Source organism: Phyllopteryx taeniolatus, chromosome 16 (genome assembly GCF_024500385.1).
Source record: "Phyllopteryx taeniolatus isolate TA_2022b chromosome 16, UOR_Ptae_1.2, whole genome shotgun sequence".
Lineage (NCBI taxonomy): Eukaryota > Metazoa > Chordata > Actinopteri > Syngnathiformes > Syngnathidae > Phyllopteryx > Phyllopteryx taeniolatus.
The window spans coordinates 18,920,382-18,940,336 of NC_084517.1; the positions used below are offsets into that span (position 1 = coordinate 18,920,382).

Sequence of the window (19,955 nt, forward strand, 5' to 3'; positions counted from 1 at the left end):
TGACAGTCAGGAATTCCTTGAAGAAGTACTTTTCAAATGAAACTTTCCATTGGAACAAGCTAAAGGCCTTTCCGTCGTTGAATCCGCGCAGTAAGCACATATACTGCGCCCTGACATATTGCAGCGGTAATCACAATGTGTCACCAAGATGTATTATTAGCATCATTGGCCCTAAACTCGCATTATGACGTGTCAGGGACATCGGGCCAACGCGCCGGTCGACCTCGCGACCATCAATCTTCGCCGGCCGCCTGCCGCTTTTTAAATATGTGCATTATATAGCCACTTTTTAAGGGGGTAAAAGTGGAATTAATTAGCGGGTGTTTCTTTTTTTTTTTTGAAATGCCTCAGTGAGTGATAACCTTTCAGAGGGTATCAATTCAAATGTGCCATCTGGAGTTCTTAAATAGTGGCGCTGAGCCCTGCGGACGATTTGAGAACACGTTGCTTTTCCCTGCAGCTCCTTGCTCGTCTATCGATATTCAAAATATTAGGGATGGGTCACTCTCACTATAATGCGAGTGCCCGTGGTGTCCTCATCAGAATCGTTCAGTCGTCATGAAAATTCAGCTGAACAATGAAAAGCTGAGCTCTTATTGTAAGCGGCCAAACATTTGCACACATACAAGTACAATGATAAGTCTCTTAAAATGTTTTTCCTTCATTTTATACAATTTTTGCCCCATTGGATGTATGTGATGTCAGCATGTCGCACACACTGCTCTGCAAGCAACACTGCGTGTACTAAGTGCTTATATGATACTAGATCCAAATAGTTTGACATGGTTTTACGGCCCAAAACCATTCTCTGTGATCATGTATGAAATCGCTGTCCACCCTGTCGTTATGGGGTTACTTCCGCTTTAAGAAAGCCTCTGATATTTTCTGTGATGTTATGACCAGCATTTGGTCTTTCTTCAATGGAGGTTGAAAACAGTGGATAGACGCAACATAAGTATTAATACTTGTGTGTTCTCATTTTCATATTATGTGTATAGTTGAATGTTGTCAAGCTTAACATGTGTCCACTCTGTCATAGTGAAATATCAATTGATGTCAAACCCTTTGAGAACCCTTTTTGTTAAACGGTACCCAGTCAGCTTGCTCACTGAATCATGTTGAGTGAAGGTCCGCCGTGGACTCATTAAATGCTAACATTAGCCAAAAACGTCCACCCTGTCAGCAAGCTCACGTATTTTGCTGTTTGCGTGTGCAGGTAATTTATATGTATATGGGGAAAACAATTGTGGGAAGTCGACCATTATTGATTTCTAACAGCATAACATCTACTTACCAATGAATATGAAGTTCAATGGAAAATCTATTTTGGGGGGAGAAATGCAGATGTCTTGAAGGCACGTTATGGTGATATTGACTCGGATATAATCTAGTCGCAGAATTCTTGGTAAAGTTATAGCGCTTCAATAGTATCAAAACTAGGCATTATGATCTTTGTAAATCTAATTTGACGTGCAGGTGTACTGAATGTTGTCTATTAGGGTCAGCTGATTTCAGGGCGTCACAATTGACCTCCCCGCAGCGCAGTTTGTTTTGCAGGTCAGTCGCAAGAATGCGTCTTTAACCTTCAGGTCTGCGTTGCTCGTGATGCAACGCTGATCGATACGGCGCGCGAGTGTCCCTGATTGTGCGCTTGTTGGCGTTTGGATCAATGTTGCCAGCCAGCACTTTCGCTGTCCAATTAATCAAAATCACGCTTGAAGATTGTTGATTTATCATTGGGCAAAACCAAGGCCTTGCTTGGAAAGGCATCGATTTTGGATTGAGATCAATTTTCGTGCTTTCTTTTAATGCAGTCAACCATGAATGTGTTGAGTTTCAGTTTACTACATTTTATTTTATTATTTGTTATTTTATTGTATTTATTTTTAGGACTTTTATTTGGGGGGGGGGAGGGGTTTCCATTAAATTGTAGTTATGTGTAGCATTTTTATTTCCATTTTTAATCTAGTTATTTGTATGATTTAATTTTTAATATTTATTAATTACCATTATGTTAATTAGCATGTTTTGCATGATTTGTTATTTATAGTTTGTCATTTGCAGTAAGCAACAGACTGACACAAAAGTTTAAAAGGAAAAGTAGAGGGGAAAAAAAAGCACTATATGACTCAGTCCGTTTCATCACCATGGCGATCAGGTGTGGCGCGAGGGAGTTGCGACAAGGCGAACAGCAACAGTTAGTTGCCCTAAGTGTTAGGGAAAACCCCTACCCCATAGACAGACAGTAAAAACATTCACTCGCGGGGGCAGCACTTCGTCACCAAGCCGCCAAATCACACTTTGTCAAGCCGGACATTTGAATGTGTGCCGCTTATCAGGAGGTCATGCCGATAACACTGCAGCTCTGCTTATCTTTTAGCTTCTATGCGGTATAGCGCTTTCATGTACTTTGGCGGTCGCTTGAAAATGGCCGATGTTCACCCAGCCGACCTGCCCAAAACTTGGCGTCACAATCTGTCAAACTTCGTAACGGCTCGCTAACAGACGTATTTTTAGAAAGAGGCAGCCCGCAAAAGATTTTCATGGTTGTGTACTTACTATTGTGGGCCGGCCCACCCGAGATGCAACTATGTGTATACAACTTATTAAAAAAAAGTCCATTTGTCAAACCAAGTGAAGCTTTTTTCAAATGTCACTGACGTTTGTCTTGAGAATAAGGCCCAGCTGAGTTCGTCAAATGCTGATTGAATGGAGATTGGGTGGTGGGGAGGTGGGGAATAAAAACTCTACTGGTAATAAAAACAGCCGTATAAAGACAAAAAGCGCTTTGAGTCTATCTAACGTCAGGCAGCAAAAACCAAAAAAACAACAAGAAAACGTGATAGGATAGCGAGATGTTATTCTCTGGGTGACAAATGAGTTTGACAGCAAGGAAGCGAGCAAACAGATTGACTTTATCAAAGGTGAAGAAGAGGAAGAAAATAACCATGGAAACACTTAAGCGAAACCATCCATTGCATCGGGCCCTGTTAAACTGTCAAGTGGTGATAAAAGAAGCGATTGGGGGCGGCGGAGGGGCCGAGGCGTACGCGCACACGGCCTCACTTCCGGACGAGGGAAAGCAAGACGCACAGGACGGAACATTAGGGACAGATAAATCCATCCGTCCGTCCGGCCCGTCGCTCCGGATTCATCATCGGTCAACGGCAAAATGTCACACCTTTCATCGCCTGGCCCCGGGCGGCGCTCTTTTAATTGCGCGGGCTCGCCTAACTGACTTTGATGGGCCCAGCTTGAAGTGGAGCGCGTTGGGGGGGGGGCGGGGTGTCGGGTGAAAGCGGCGAGCAACAAGACAAGAAAGCAATAAAACTGATAGATGGCGGCAAGACACACAGATAAGATGACCCCCACCTCCCGCCCGTCTCCTCCTAGCATCCCTCCGTCCGCTCTCCAGACGAGCCTCTTATTGAGCATTCGTCTGTTTACAGACCAGCGGTCCCCATCGGCTTTGCGATCAATGAGATTATGTTTCTTATAAAACAGGATGGAGCTGGGCTCACTGGGTGACATTTGTATTATTTAATTTTATGAGCTTCTTTTATTTATTGGTTCATTCTCATTTTCAAACTGATGGAGAAAAACTGCACAAGTCACGCGATAAACACCAACGTTTAGGGTTGGTTTAGGGATGCACCGATGCCACCGATTTGAGACCAAGTACTTAGATTTGAGTACTGGCCAATACCCAATCCCGATACTTAAATGCAATTACGTCTTGCGTTTGTAATGAAAATGTGTTTTATTTTAACTCAATGTTGTTCAAAAATACAAACTTTTCACTCGAATATAATACCTTTTAGAGCAAAAGCCGACATTTTAACAGTTTTGCCAGACATTTCACTTAAAAGTCGCCCGGAACACAAGGTAGTTCAGTTATGCAGTGTCTCAGTCTGAACACAAGGGGGCGCACATGCAGTAGATAAGAGATGAAAACTAAATGAAACAAGTTTAATTTCTTGTTGTTCAGAATTTCAACTCATTCATTCATTCATCTTCCGTTCCGCTTATCCTCACCTCTTATTCAACTCCTTAAACCCATTCCACTCTTGTCTGTATTATACATAGCATAATAACAGTAAAGATTGTTTCATAAAATCATACATATCTCAGAAACCACACCATTTATTTTGCTGTCTGCGATTTTGGGAATGCAAAAGTGGCTTCCGCATCCGAGCACTTCAGAGCACAGCTCCCTCTTGTATTAGTTTTTATAGAAAATGGCATAGGAGAAAAATTCTATGTACCCAAAAATGGAGTGAGCATTTTCAGAAATAATGTTGCATATCATTACATTTCATTTGGGACACATAAGGGCAAAGACATTTTGCCATTGAAAGCGTGAACAGTGTCACTGTAGAATTTCCTTAGAAACCATTTTTACCTTTTGAATGATAACAACTGCCAATAATTCAAATACTCATTGCAGTAGAATTCGTTGATTTTCAAAATGAAATTCTGTGGGGTCTGTCTTTACCGTTATTGATCACATTATATAAAAATTATCCATAATCTTCTTTAGGGTTAGGACTTAAAGGGGGGGGGGAGACGTTTATTCTAGTAACCCACCCGCTGAAAATATATATACGATATATGTGGTGCATACATTTGCATAACTGAGCCATCAAATAGTTTGGCTTCAAAAAAGTTAGCCCAAGTGCCCATTTTAGATGCCCGTAATTCCCACAGATGGAGAAAACGGCAGAGAAGGAGAAGCTCGCTAATTGCAAGCAGCTCCGCAGTTTGGCTTGTTTTGATCCGGCATTGTCTCTGTCTCCAGCCCGTTTTCTCCTTTGTTGTGTTTTGTCACCCAAATGTATTCCTGCGTTGCACAATATTGATTCAGCTCAGGCAGAGGATGGCGGCGGCTATTAATCCGCACAAATCATCTCCCAGGTGTGCGTTTTTTTTTTGTTTTTTTTTTATTCCCGCTCTCACCTCTGGCGCGTCGCCCCGCGTGAGTTTTATCTGCTGCTAATTTGAGCGGGCGGATGCACTGGCATGCTCTTGTCAACTTAAAGCACCAACCCGCAACCCCCCTCGCCTTCTTCAGTCCATGCCCTCTTCAAAACACACACACTCACACGCACACACACGCACAGGCCGATTAATGTCAAGGACTTTGACTAAACATTGCCCATGCAGATTAAAGCCATGTGTCTGGATGCACTTTCATGGGATATTTCTACAGGTTTTGTCCTCTTCACCCCCACCCCCCTCCTTCAATGTAATCCGCCTACCCCCCCCCCCCCCCCCCCCCCCCCTTGTCGTACTTCCCTAATGGGTGTAATATTTACACTTATACCATCATCGCTTCAACATTCATTTACAAGGCCGTATTTGGCACTCGGTGGCCCTGACAGCCTATTCATCAGCAAGTAAATGTGCAGAACCTCGCGACCCCCTGCAGCAATCAATCAATACGCTCGTCTCCAAGCGAAACATCATCCTACATACCCAAATTAATCACTGTGAAGTTTGCATAATGCCCCCCCACCCCCCCTTACACCCCTGCCTCCCTCCTTCGGATGGGCCGTGCCCTTTATGTTGCGTTTTAGAGCGTTTACCTTCAAATCAGGCCTCCCACGCGCTCATGTGTGATGAATGCAGACGATAGCGCAGGATTGCCTAATTGGATCGTTGGATTGTTTGGCAGGAATGTCCCAAGTTTAAAAAAAGGGCTTGTATGTTGTTCACGTATAAAATGACCGACCATGTAAGTACAGTGTGCTGAGTGGTTAGCGCATCTTCCTCGCAGTCCTGAGGTACGAGGACTTGGCTCTGAGAAGGCCAAGCATGCGACCGGACAACCTGCAGGTTCCTCCGGTGAAGTTAAACACACGTAAGCCGGCGCCCTTCCTGTCCCGGCCGCTTAATAAGCCGCCAGAGAAGAGGATTTTAATCCAAAGCAAAAAGCGCTGTGACATAAAACGCCACAGCCCGCGGCCGTGATGTCCCCCCCCCCCCCCCCCCCCCTCGCTCGCGAAGCGACGTGTTACTGTGGTGGTGAAGCAGAGGAGGAGGAGGAAGGGGGAGTGATGATGCCACAGCGTGCCAGGCTGGGTCAGCGAGGGGAGTGTGTTTTTGCACGGCTTGCTGTCAACTTAAGTTCTTTAAAAATGGCCCAAACGGCTTCAATTAAAAGCGGTGACTGATCCCGCTGCAGGTGAGGAGATGCTGTGCAAAGAAGAGCGTCGCTTTAAGCAGGAAAAATGCAATTGCATGATTCATTCATCGATTCGGATGTTATTAATCACATGAGGAAAATGTAAATGTCCAACTTGGTGGGATGGTGTAATGAATTTTAAAAATATATAGAATATAAATATATATAATAACAAATATTTGTATGTATTTCAAATTACAAATATTATTCAGTCAAGAATAGTACTTACAATAAATATCCAAATGGTCAATTAAAATCAAGTTTATATTATTCTCATAATAGTGACTATTATTAAAAATACTATAAAATGAATTAAACAAATCAAATCAAAAGTCTTGAGAAAATAATAAATGTTATAACTTGAAATCAATTGCATCATCATTATTAAAATGTCAAAAATGATTATATAAAATACTAAATATATAATATTAAAATTGATAAGATGCAGTTTTGCATTTTATACTAAAAATAATATTGAAAAATATAAATGGTAAGTGGAAGGTGATACCCTTGAGAAATTAACAGATTTGAACACAGCACAGTATGGAAAAACATCAATTTACAAAGGCATTTGAAAAATACAATAAAAAGTTTTGCAGGGTCATTTTTGGTTCAATTTTGCCTTTTGTGAGCAGGAAGAAATAAAAAGGCACCTGGGATTTAGCGCCTATGCCACACCTGTCCACTAGGTGTCACCAGACTCTTCCGCTCAAATCAACCAGACAGCTTTCTTATCACCTTTTGTTGTTGTTGTTGTTAAATTCAAATATTTGGTCTTGCTTGTTATATTTAAGGCTTTAATTCACTTTTTTACTATTTTAGGATGCTAACATCTCCACATAAAACCTCCAAAAACAAAGATTGAAGCACACAATGAAGGATTTACATGATCTTTTTTTATGCTTTACATGAGTATTTAATTACTTGTCTTATAAGGAGGCGAGAAGGTTAAAGACTAAAACCTGAGTGACACTGATACCGCAGTCGCTGTAATTAATTACGATTTTATCTCCGGCTAAATTTTGTCTCTTTGAATGAATCCGTGAAGTTATTTTTGTCACCAAGATAACGACATGGGTAAGTATCGCGAGAGCGGAAAATTGGTAATTTTGTGTTTTTAAAGGCCAGGACCGACGCACTTCAAATTCCATCAGTTATATATACAAGACTTTGAAAAAGGCATCTTTTTACCGTTGATTGTGCCTCATGAATTCCGCCTAGCAACAATGAGACGTAACCAGAAAAGAAAATCCCAACAATCGTCGTCATGAAGCGATTTTTCCCCAATAAATTCAGACTTTTTCACTCGTAATATACTGATTTCACTCATAAAATCAAGTCTGTTACCCACGTAAGATTAAGACTTTGCCATTCAGAATATTACAAATGTAGTTTATCAACTTTTTTTTAATTGTAATATTTTAACTCTATTCTTGCGACTCTTTTCACGTGAAATCATGTCTTTCTCTTTCTAATTTACAACTTAATCCGTGTCCGCCGAATGCAAGAAACCACACACCGCTGAAAAATGAATGCTACATCGTCTAGAAAGGTTCTTATTATTACATGTTGGAGCCGCGAAAATATATCCGCGTAAAGCCTCCGGTGGCTGGAATATATCCCACCGGGTCGTCGTGGAGCTTTTCCACGCTGCAACAACGAGGCGCTCTAAAGCCATGTCAAACTGGTCCATGTCAAAACTTTTTTTTCCCTCCTCACATTTCTCTTTGTAACGTGCATGCACCCACGGCTGACAACGAGGCGCTCTAAAGCATCCACACCGACGGACTATCTGAAGGGAAGATGCATTTTGAGGCTTTGGTGTTAGCTAGCTAGCTAACGGCATGTTGCAGTTGCACCAGATAACCCCTGATGTCACGAAGCCGCTTAAATTTAGCGGGGGTGGGGGGACTCATGCCGGACCACAATTCACTACTACCTAGTTCTCGCTCTCAGATGTTTTCGGCAAGTTTTTTCAAACATGTATAATGTATTTAGAAACAAATCGATGAATTTACTTTATAGGGTCTTTAGTTTATTGTTCCTCCAAATATTCCAACGTTATTATGTCTTTATTGTCGTATTTTTACAACTTTATTCAAGTAAAATTCAACTTTTTAGGGTAAAAGTCGTTCTCATGAAATTACATTTTTTTTCACTCTGAATATTCAAAGTTTATAATCAACGTAACATTTTTATTTTTGACTTTTGTTGTAGTAAAATTTGCAGGTTTTTTATGTTGTTGTTCTTTTCAATGTTGGCTTAGTAGCCATTTGTAGGAACAAGTTGACATGAACTTTAGAAGAAATTCTTTTGTAGTTTAAATAAAAAAGAAAGGCAACATAAAGTGCTCATTAGTATTCGTTTGCTTTTGTTTTCTGGATGAATGTAACCTCACCCCTGCTAGCATTTTATTCCACATCATGATTAATGTTGTTGCAGAATATAATGAAGGCTGTGCTCAGCGCCTCATGTTTAATGCAGTTTTCTGCCAAGGTAACTGGCTTAGCATCACATGGAATGCTTTACCATACAAAGTCTGTCTAATGCAAATGTATTTTGTTAATATTCTCTTCTTTTTTGCAGTCGTTTGTGACCATCTGCTGACTTGAAGCGCTGGAGATGAAGGTTCCCCAACAGCTGGCGCCACGTCACATGTACAAGTTAAGCACATCTCAAAGCGTGTGAAAGCAAAATGGGAAACATACTTAATTGGGAAATGGCTATAATTGTATTTTCAAGTACACACTGGAGCGCCTCTGTGTGTGTGTGTGTGTTTGTTTGCGGGTCCCTCCAGGGGAAGCATGCAGCGAGCCAGGAATATTCTACATGAGTCGCACGATGTGATGAGACGTGGGATCGGCATTCCCGCCGGAATCCCAAGCGAGTCCTCACCTGCAGCCACACGCGTGCCGCTGTGCAATAACGGGGGGAATGCGTACGCTGCCGACTGCAAGTCACAACCCGGAATGTCCCATAGAGACGTCTGCGACTTGTCTCGTGTGAATGAGGAGTTTGGCTATCATATTAAAATAGTCAAATATTTGCTTCAAAAGAAAAAATTAAATAAATACCCTGAGGCAATGCATGGAAAGAATTGTTTCTAGTCACACTCCCATGTGACTTCATTAGGTATAATCTAATGCAAAATACAAAGACTTGCATGAAAAAATCATAATAATATGCCGTATAATGCTTAGTTATTATTGACAGTGTCACATCAGGATTCATTTTAGTTTTTGGTGATGATTATGCCAGTAGTTTATATTGTGTTGGTGCAAAACAAATGATCCCAATAGTAGATTTTGTAACTTCCCCCCCCCTTCATTTTTTCCCCCCGTCGTCATTATTATGTTTTCATAATAGGACCATTTTGTGCAAAATCATTTACCCCCCAGTTGGGTTTTTGTGTCCCCACAAATTCTGCCTAGCAACAAGTGGCCGAGCAAATGGCTGATCAGGAAAAAAAAAATCAAAGTTCAATATCGACTAAATGGACTAAAAGACACATAAATTGATCCAAAATATATCTATGTACGTATAAATGTATGCATTTTAAAGATTCCCTAAGAAGGAAAATTGTTTTTTATTTAGTTGTACATTTTGTTGATACATGTATTGTTCAACGAGTAGCAAAGCTGCTTTCTGATGCTGATTTTTGATACGGGAATCATTGAGATTTGAGATGACTGAGAAGTCCAAGTCTTGTCTCTGCTGTACGGGCGTAGCTCAAATGGACATTTTGTTATTTGTTGCAGTTGCCACAGTGAACACGCCTGCACTTGTGTCAAAAAGTCAACGAGGAGCTTGTTCTCCTCCTCCTCCTCCTCCTCCTCCTCGTCCTTCTTGCTCAGGTCGGGAGAGAAAACAGACGCCGTTGCCTCGCACAAGCCGGCAGATTCACTCCAAAAAGGTAACGACTCGACTCTTAAACGGCACATGACTAAAAGATAATCATGCTGGCTTTGTTGTAGTTTGCACTTCTTCCGAATATTTGGGTCATTCCGTGACCCCGGGAGGGTGTGAAACTCTGACATGTCTCGTGGTTGTTGCAGCCACCATGCAGACGGCGGAGGCCCTGTCGGCCACCCTCACCACCAACAGGAACTGCGCCTTCGAAATCACCAACGTGAGCTCCGTCTACTGCCTCATTAACCCCAAGTGAGTTTCAGGGAACGAGCTCATCCGTTTCACTCTGCCTGCTTTCTGCTTTGAAGACATCCTCGATATGGCCAAAAAGTATCGGGACACATCTTTGTCAACGAATCGATCAATAAAGGGTCAGTTTTGTGGGAACAGTTTCATGCAAGGTCCATAAAAGGCCCGCCTGGCTGAGTTTGCTGCAGAACAAACACATTTGGGATGAACTCGGCGGGATGGCTGCGTCTCCCAATACGTTTGTCCATATCATAATGATAATGATACCTAGCATATACTGTACATGTAAACATTATTTTGACCAGGCAGACCTTATAAGATAAATGATTGCTTTCAAAGGTGTTGATCAGTGAACAATACATGTATTTGATAAACATTATTTAATTATTATATTTATTTATTGTTTTAAGTATTTTTACTTATGTATTTAACATTAATATATATATTACTAACTATATATTATTATTCTTATTTATTTATTTATGTCCTAAATGCCTCCAGATTCACAAACAGAGCATCCACTTGGAATTATTATATCTTTAGAAATATATTATTAGTGTTATTTTATTTTATTTTATTTTTTTATTGTTCAAGAAATATCTCAAACAGTGCATCGCTCGGAATGTGAGCCACGCTTCCACTGGCATCCATCAAGCTCCTCCGCTGTCTCGGATGGATTTTTTAAATATATATATATATATATTTTTATAAATGTGTGACATCGCTCTGCTGAGCAACACGCACCTATCCATCACGCGGCGACACACACACACACACACACTGCCTCATTGCACGCCGCAGGCAGGTACGCTCGGCGTTGCTTTCAAGTGTGCGGCAGCACACTTCATCGATCAGCATCAGGCGTCACGCGCGCACACACACGCTCACACACCAAACTTTCCTGCCAAACTTGTAGAGAGTGTGTTACACTGTGTCGTGCCATTCGTGTTACTGTCAGCCCTCCCTGTCCGTTATCTGCTGTGTGAGGCAGCAAAGCCCGCTAGCCAGGAAAGGCTCAAACATTTTGTAACCGAACCCTCTAGCGCTCCCTGGGTCCACCACCAATCTCAAGTATTGAGGCATTGCGACCCTTTTAGACCACTGTAGTTGTGGTCAGTTGGGGATATAAGCCAAATGGACGCCTGTACAGCACATAAATCATTCAAAAACAGACTCATAATTGATTGAAAAGTGTTAAAGGCCTCCCTGTCCTTCATCTGCTGTGTGATGCAGCGGAGGCGTCAAGAGTGGAAAATGCCTGTGACGGTCAAATACAAACTTCCAGAGTTATGTTATGTTGTGATTGTATGATACATTTTTATTGGGGTTCAGGGCACAAGCAAGTGTGCCCCAAGAATTCTTCCGAGCAACGAGAGAACATGAAAAACAATCCATGCAATTCTTCTTATGTCAGTTTTGTAATCAATCCTTGACGTGATGTGTTGCCAATGTGATTTAGTGACAAATGACGCTGGCTATGTTCGTGTCAGCTGTCCCTGTCCTTTATCGGCGGTGTGAGGCAGCAGAGCAGTTGGAACGTATGGGGATTGTCAAATCCAAACTTGTCGAGCGTGCACGGTGTCAAATTGCGTCATGTCCTTTGTGCCTCCCAGGGTGTACATGTCGAGCGGCTTCTGCCACCACCCGCCGCAGCCCACCATCCGCACCATGCACACCGAGCTGTGCTCCTTCATCAAGGACGACCACACGGCCACCGGCGCCGTGGGCCTGCTGACCTACGACCTCTTCCACATGCAGAACCGCGCGTGCTCGCAGCGCATGGCCGTCATGTTTTCGGTGCCCTACGACCACAACCTGTACAAGAACCGGCTGGCGGTGGGCGTGATCGAGGCGTCGCGCCCCTGCGACAAGAAGCTCTACGAGCAAATGTACGACGGCAAGGATACGAGCAACTTCAGCCGGGCGGACGCCAACGGCTCCGGGCTGGTGTACGGCACCAACGAGGTGGACGTCAGGGCCACCATGTCCACAGTGGGCAAAGCCATTGTTAAATTGGAGTTTTATGACCAGTTGAGTCGCTAGTGGTCCACTCCGCTTTTGGCTTGGGCGCTCTTTGGCCCTCGGAAGTCAAAATGCGTTTGGCCTTCAATTTGTTGTGATTTTAAATTCATTTTACACAGAAGAAATAATATCCACCAATTCATTTTCTATCGGGCGTGTCCTCCGGGGTACAATCTTGTTTTTTTTACCATTTTCTTTGTAACTTTTCTATGGTTATACATGCATTAAAAAGAAAAGGCCAGAGAATAAGCAAAATAACACTTAAAAATAAAAACTGCCATTTTAGATCGAATACTTGAGTTGCTCGACCCGCAAATCATTCGACTTCCGAGGCTCTGACGTACCCACAAAAATGACAAAATAATAATAAAAGAGTGCATTTAAACTGTGCCATCTAAAAGCGTGTTTGTATTGTGGCTTCAATGTTTTTTGATTGATATAATAAAGCACTCACATGAAATCGTTTGTTTGTTGATTGGTTTATTGTGACTCATTGTTCGGCTCCGGTGAGTAGCAACGAAGGGCATATCTGCGTGGATGTTTTGCATTTTCAATAATAAGCATGTTCAGCGCAGAGTTGTGCGTTTAAGGGCGAGTCGGGGTGTGCCCCATTCGTCCAGAAGATCCGACTTTTTCCTTCCGCCTTTTCTTTGCTGTGTTGGAAACTATTGTGACATTTTGACCCTTTTGGGCCACTGTACTGTCTGAAAGCAAGTCCAAAACATTTGTTTGTAGCGTCAATTCTTCATCACGCATGATGTAAATGTCAGTCTAAATAGGACTGAGCCTTTGGAGAAATCATAGTTAGTTGACTTCGACCATAACTAATAGGGACTCTTAAATGTTTATAAAATGACCTCTTTTTTAATTGTGACCATTACTACTATATATTTTTTTTTTCAACATTAGCATTGGGTTTGAGGGCGCAAACAAGTGTGCCCCATGATTTCTGCATTTTTAAATAGGACTGTTGATTTTGTCACTTGAATGCAGCTTTTTTGTTTTTCCCTGGAAGTTTGACTTCTTCTTCTTCTTCTTCTTCTGTAGCACCTTTTGGCCTTTTCCACTGTTTTCCCCTCGTTTACTCGGGCGTGGCACCTGATTAGCTAAATAAAACTTCTTTCAGACTCTGATGTTGGGGAAGGGAGCATAAGCAAGTCTGAGGGTCTCTTGGGAAAGTCCAATTTCAGGCTCGGGGGCACAGAGAAGTGTGCCCCCATAAATTTTGCTTCGCAGTAAAAGACTGTGAAGAAATAAGCGGCAAATTCTATGTTTCTGTGCCAGCCAGTTGGCTAAAAAGCGAGGTGAAATTGGACTTCTGTCCCAAAGTTTTTTAAAGAATCATGTATATTTTGGCTTTGTTTCTGTCATTTAGCTCCAAGCCATCAGAAGAGACAGACTGGAGTACACTAATGTCCCTCTTTCGTAGCCCTGCAATTCCAGAGCATGAACAAATGTGTCCCGACTCGCCTCTGGTCGCTTCTGTTGCACAACGACGACGCGAGTGTGGCAATCCCGAGCGCTTGAGTCAGTCCGGGACACAATAAGCCTCCATGATGGAAAACAGGATGGATTTCATCTTTATTTGCTTCCAGTAAAATACACAACGCAGACTCGGGTGTGCCTCCTGTGCACACATTTTTGCTGCCATTATATTGTTGAGGAGGTTCCAGATGACTGACTGACTGACTGATCGACTTTTTCCCTCAAGGGTGTTGTCAAGGGTGTTGTCCTAGCATTAAAAAAAAAGAGGGAAAAAAACTCCTCCTCCGCGTTTCCTCCTTTTTCCCCACTTTGGAACTCGAGAGCACCTACAGGTCGTCTCAGCAGGTAAGAGCTTCGGAATTTTATACATTTCACTGTCGCTTCATGCATCTTAAGCGGAAAGGCCGATGAGGCGTTTGTGTAATTTGTATAGCCGACTTTTTGTCTTTTTTTTTTTTCGTCGACGGACTTCATTGGAGAGCCATAATTGAAAATGTACACTCCCTAATTAGGCCGTTGACAGTCAGAGCGAAGCGCTTCTCCGCTGCCGGCCCGCGTCGCTGCTTTTCACACATCTCATTATCCGGCCCAAATCCATCATTTATAAGCGCAGCAGCTCTACCTGTGCTTCGGAAGGTCAGCGGAATGCCAGCAGAGCAATGTCAGCAGAGTATAGGTCAGGAAGATGTTTTAGATGGAATAATTCGGATGATTGGGGTGAAGGAGAGAGGGTACTGCTAAGTCCTCCATCTCCACCTCCATTTTCGTTTCTTTTGGGTTTTTTTTTTTCCACTTTATGTGACAGCCAGCATGACGGAATCCGCCGAAGCCGTGGCCGCCGACGTGACGAGCAGGAGGAGCGTGACCATCGAGATCACAAATCTGACCAACAACTACTGCCTCATTAACCCCAAGTAAGCACCGGACATGTTATGAGGCACGCCCACACACAAGAACACCAAAAAAAAAAATATTATTTCTAACTTTGAAGAGATAATAAATTATCATCATTATTGATTATTAGTATTATTACATTATTGTTATTGTTGCCCTTTGGAGAGCAAAGTAGTTGAGTGAAGCAATAGCGCCTCTGCTGGTTGTAGCCAAGCAGTGCACTCAATTTTGAAAAAACACACAACCCAGTGAATTCTTAATGATCAATGAAGCGATTAACGCTTAGTCCTCAAGAAAGTTTTGATTAACGGCCGGACCGCAACAGGGTGTACCTGGAGAGCGGGGAGGTGTACAACCCGCCTCAGCCCACGGTGCGCCCCCTGAAGACCGAGGTGTGCACCTTCACCAAGTCCAGCAGCTCGGCGACGGGCAGCGTGGGCGTCCTCACCTACGACCTCTTCGAGAGGTCTCAGAAGGACTTCATCGAGACGGTGGCCATCATGTTCTCCGTCCCGTGGGACTACAACCTGTACAAGAACTGGTACGCCGTGGGCATCTACAAGAAGGGCCTCAAGTGCGACAAGGACCTGTTCAAGCAGATGTACAACGAGAGGAAGCAGCTCGAGCACGGCTTCGTGCGCGACGAGTCCACGGGCACGGGAATCAACTACGTGGGCACCTACCTGGATCTCAAGGCCACCATGGGCCCCCTGGGCAAAGCCATCATGAAGGTGGAATTGTGGGATAAGATGTTCACACAGATGGGCTAGCGGGCAATCTAGACAGCCGGCATCCTCACGCTCTCTTTCTGGAAACATGCGTGCTTTTAACAGATAACTCTTAACCCTTTATTGCTCAGTGACTGTTTTTTGTCAATGTCTTCATGTCTCGAAAGTGTTCTCTGTCAATTGACTGTCTGTTGTCGTACTAGAGCGGCTCCAACTACCGGAGACAAATTCCTTGTGTGTTTTTTTTACATACTTACATACAAATAAAGATGATTCTGATTCTGATTCTGATTCTGATGTATTGCGTCTGACGTGTGCCTTTAAAGCGGGCTCTTCCCCTTCAATAAATCTGCTTAAGATCAGAGTTTAGTGTGTTTATACATCCAGGCGGCAAGCCTGCCTTCTTTAAAGAGCTGAAGCCTTGTTCAATAGCGCTCTGCTCAAGAATGGCATCTTTAGAAATGGGAATGAAAGAAGGACTTTCCAGCAAGACGAGGGCAGATTGCTTAATAAAAGCGTGTGTGTGTATTTACCTTGACACTGTAACCATGTGAGCAAAATCGACTATTTTTGTTGTTGTTGTTGTTGTCGAAGCAGTTTGTCTGTTGATTGACTCGATGCGGAAAAAAATGCCTGAAAATCTGATTAAAATTCATGAATGCAAAACGGCCTTTTTGATGGCGGAAAACACGTGTGTTTTGCGGCATATACAACAAGAAGACTTTGAAGTGAGCTGGGTTTTCCAACACCTACGCACGCACACACGTGCAATTTAACAAGAGCCAACATATCCCCACAGTTGCACAACACACGCAAACCAGGATCTTCTCATATTTTCACAGACATTGCACGGTAAGTTAAGCGCGACTGTACGTTCATAAATGGGTCCTGCTGCAGCACACTCCACAAACGCGGCGGACAGGCCCTGACCCTAACCCTAATACGAACCCTAACCTAAAATAATCCCTAACACGAAACCAAATCCTAACTCTAACCTTAACCCAAACCCTGAGCTAAAATAACCCCTAACGCAGTCATAATTATAATGCGTTTAGAAACAAATCTCTGAATTGACTTGACAGCTATCTAACTAACCTAACCTAATATAAGCCCTAAGAACCATAACCATAATCCTAACCCTAACATTAAATAACCACTAAACCTTATTTTTTAAATTTGGTCCACTTCAGCTGTAAAAATCCAGTTCCTGCAAACTTGTTAAGGAAGCGTTGTGTACTTGCAGCCGCTAAACTCCCACAAACGTGATGTATGATCTTGTCATTTACGTGACAGGCACAGTTATGTTTTTATTGATTATCTCTTCTCGTTTGGAGCATCGTGTCGCCGGAGGGGCCCGAGCCCTTTTTGCACAAAACGCGATTCCAAAATTGTCGCCAACACAATAAAAGAAGCTACATAAGCGATTTCATAATATTTGTAAACAAAAGACACGAGATACCGCCGGGTGCCAGAAAAGTGAGTGACAAATGCTTACCTGAACTGAAAAGAAAAGACAAAAACCTGTTTGGTGTTGCACCACCAGATATTGCCCAATCCTTTTTTTTTTTTTTAAATCTTCCAAAAAATAATCATAATAATAAAATAATTAATCCAGGGTGAAGAGAATAAATTGAGTGGATGTCGTAATGAGTTGTACAGAGAAGATCGCAAGACTGCATGTATAAAAATTTTGTTAAAAAATGTTTGGTTGCGTTGTGTTTGCGTAGTTTAGCACACAAAAAAAAAACAACAACAACAACGGCTGGCACGCTAGCTAACTTCAGCTCTGTAGCGCAATATCGATTTCATCGTCAAAAGAACACATCTGTGGCATTTATCCGAGCAACAGAAAAAGTGAGCTTGAAAAGTTGGATTTGTCATTGCACCACTGTAATTTTCAAGGTAAGTTTGCTAACATTGGTTGCTGGGCTGACTTTCTGTGGTTTGATAATTAGTCACGTATGTCTTAATGTAGTTCCTACGCCAAGTGCCACCTCAAAAAACACTTAGCTCTCCAAGTACCACCATCATGGCGGACATTAAAATACAGTAATAGAGTAGGCCTAAGTGTTCATTAAAAAAACAACACACCGTTTTATTCGTTTAACGTATATCCGTCAATGCACGTTTATGTTTGAACATTAGCGCTGAGGTTAAATATAAGGAAAAGGGAGCCACTTAAATAATGATACAATTAAAAATGTATTGCACATCACAGTTAAAGCTGAAAAATTGTAGTTATTTAAAAAAATATATATATTTTTTTTTTTGAAAGAGCTTGAACAGGCTGTTTGCATAGCTACGTCATTCTCAAGTTACTGTATCTTGTGTTTTAAATGTACATTTTATTTGTATTTCATTCAGTAATTCTGTTGTGCATCACTAGAGGGAGCTCACGTACCACTCGCGGTACTCATACCACACTTTGGGGATCGCTGGCATCGTATGGTGTAGTGTTGAGGTGTAGTTTGATGTCGCCGTGCTCCAAAACTCAGAAAAGGTCCGTAGGCCTCAGCCCAGTCGGCTTTGGGCGCCGCCCCTGCAGCGTTCGTGTACAGTACGGGGGAATATTTGCTGTAATACACAATATCACAAATATTTCCCTTCCTTATCACCACAAGGAACACTTCATATACACTTGAACGTGTGTGAAAGTGTGTCCGATGAGCATCTGAGTGTGGGCAGCTGACACATGCACTTGCACTCACACAGATGGGAAGTTATATCAAATGGACGATATTATGTGCAAACTGTGTTTATATTTATCGCCTACGTACTGTGGAAGAAAACAGTATGGCATTTATTTGCCTATTATTTAAGAAGCTCAGCATTGGTGATATTTAAACCGCAGTGTATACTGTAGCTGTTTTTTAAGCCAGACATCACATGTGTGTGAAAATCCCCCCTATATGTGTTATATTAGAAGTGGATGGATGCAGGATTTTAACACGCTGGCACGTCCTTTTATGACATAATCGTCAGCTGAGCCGAGCAAATAAGCGCCTAAGCTTATTGCCTCCAGTGGAACCTGCCGGCAGGCAAATGATAGAAAATCATTGTTAGGAAGCTGCCACTTGCAGCAGTGTTGCTGTTTGCTGCTTGCTTTTCAGACTTGAGAATGGAAAAGTGTGACCAAAGTGAATTGGGATTGTTGCACTCAAATGAAATTGAGAAAAAAAAATACACATTTGATATAACAATTGCGTGAAATATTGCACTCAAACATTTCACTGGAGCAGTGTATACACTTGCGAATGAAAAGTGCGTGTGCAGCTAATTGGATGCTCACAGCGCCTAAACGCTCTCAGACTGCCATCTAGAGGCCGTAGCGAGTAGTTAGTAGATTAGCCAACGTGTGCAGCTATTGAAGCAAAACTGCCCCAAAATGGGTATTCAGAAACATTGGATGTACATTTAGATTGTATTGCATTGTTTTTAAAGAAGAAACGTGTTATTCAACGAGGTGCACCTATAGGCAAAACCTGTTATTTCTTTTGTAAATATATTTTAAAAATATATTTTCACTCATACCATTATTTTTATTTGTAACTTTTGTTTCAAACAGTATTATTATTCACCATTGAATTTAGTAGAGACAATTGCACAGCACACCTTTGATGAACGTTCCAGTGACACCGAGGGCAAACCCCACCCGCCCCCATTTCTACGGCCAAGGTGTGCACACATGCCGGCCAGAACACCAGCAGACGGTGACACGGTTGCCCTTTGTTGCTTTGCTCTTGGCCTCCCACTGTGAGAGCACACAGCGACCCCCCCAGAGAGACTCCTGCAGCCAAGACCCCGCCGCCCCACACAAGTGGAGTTGCAGCTGTGCTCTTGCAATGTTGTGCAAAACCTAATAATCACCTTAAGTTCATCCAAAATACACTGGAGGGACACAAGTATTGGGACGCAAGGACACCGACAACGACCAATGAAAAAGAGAATTGTCTTTTTCTTTCTTTTTTTTTTTTTTACATGAACGCTGCAAAGTGTGAGATATATTTTCAACTCGTATTGCGACGTAGCATACATACAGCAATGTAAAAAAAAAAAAAAAAAAAGAATAAAAAAAAAAATCCCCTTTTCTACCACTAGAGGTCGATGTCTGCTCGCTTTACTCCAAGCAAAGCGACCGCATTGACATTATTATACTAAATGTATATTACTGAGTGAGACGAAGTCATTGTAATGTGAATCAGCCAATGATGGGTGCTATATTCACACTTGCGCCGCTGTGACGTCAGAGGGCAGTGACACACATGAGTGGGATCATCAACACACGTGTGTGGCTTTCTTTTGGAAGGGGTGGAGATGAGGACGACCCCACACATCCAGAGAGGAAGGGGGAGGTCTTACACACGTACACGCACACACAGGGCCCTCCCCCCAGTGTTGCGCCACAGGCGGGTGTGACAGTAGTGTCAGCGGTGTTTTTATACAATAAGCCGCATATAAGTATTTTCTCTGATATGCATTTTGCC

General features: G+C 42.5%; 2 protein-coding genes across 3 annotated transcripts; both read left to right on the forward strand.

The window, feature by feature from the left end:
• Positions 1 to 9,938: 9,938 nt before the first annotated feature.
• Positions 9,939 to 12,824, forward strand: LOC133465684 (uncharacterized). The gene is made up of 3 exons (XM_061748717.1): positions 9,939 to 10,097; positions 10,240 to 10,345; positions 11,956 to 12,824. Exons 2-3 carry the CDS (start codon positions 10,245 to 10,247, stop codon positions 12,383 to 12,385), a joined length of 531 nt encoding a protein of 176 aa, XP_061604701.1. The 5' UTR covers positions 9,939 to 10,097; positions 10,240 to 10,244; the 3' UTR covers positions 12,386 to 12,824.
• Positions 12,825 to 13,892: 1,068 nt separating this feature from the next.
• Positions 13,893 to 15,618, forward strand: apnl (actinoporin-like protein). Of its 2 annotated transcripts, XM_061748371.1 has the most exons (4): positions 13,893 to 14,194; positions 14,362 to 14,525; positions 14,655 to 14,763; positions 15,069 to 15,618. In XM_061748371.1, exons 2-4 carry the CDS (start codon positions 14,495 to 14,497, stop codon positions 15,511 to 15,513), a joined length of 585 nt encoding a protein of 194 aa, XP_061604355.1. In that variant the 5' UTR covers positions 13,893 to 14,194; positions 14,362 to 14,494; the 3' UTR covers positions 15,514 to 15,618. The 2 variants fall into 2 exon arrangements, with proteins under 2 accessions (XP_061604355.1, XP_061604356.1); XM_061748372.1 differs by lacking the exon at positions 14,362 to 14,525 and having other exon boundaries at positions 13,894 to 14,194.
• The last annotated feature ends 4,337 nt before the right edge of the window (positions 15,619 to 19,955 follow it).

Excerpts from the sequence above, each read along its gene's own strand:
- LOC133465684 (XM_061748717.1), top strand. The coding sequence starts at position 10,245 with ATGCAGACGGCGGAGGCCCTGTCGGCCACCCTCACCACCAACAGGAAC. Across the intron at positions 10,346-11,955 it reads TACTGCCTCATTAACCCCAA|GGTGTACATGTCGAGCGGCT; the intron begins GTGAGTTTCAGG and ends TGTGCCTCCCAG.
- apnl (XM_061748371.1), top strand. The coding sequence starts at position 14,495 with ATGCCAGCAGAGCAATGTCAGCAGAGTATAG. Across the intron at positions 14,526-14,654 it reads GCAATGTCAGCAGAGTATAG|CCAGCATGACGGAATCCGCC; the intron begins GTCAGGAAGATG and ends TTTATGTGACAG. Across the intron at positions 14,764-15,068 it reads TACTGCCTCATTAACCCCAA|GGTGTACCTGGAGAGCGGGG; the intron begins GTAAGCACCGGA and ends GGACCGCAACAG.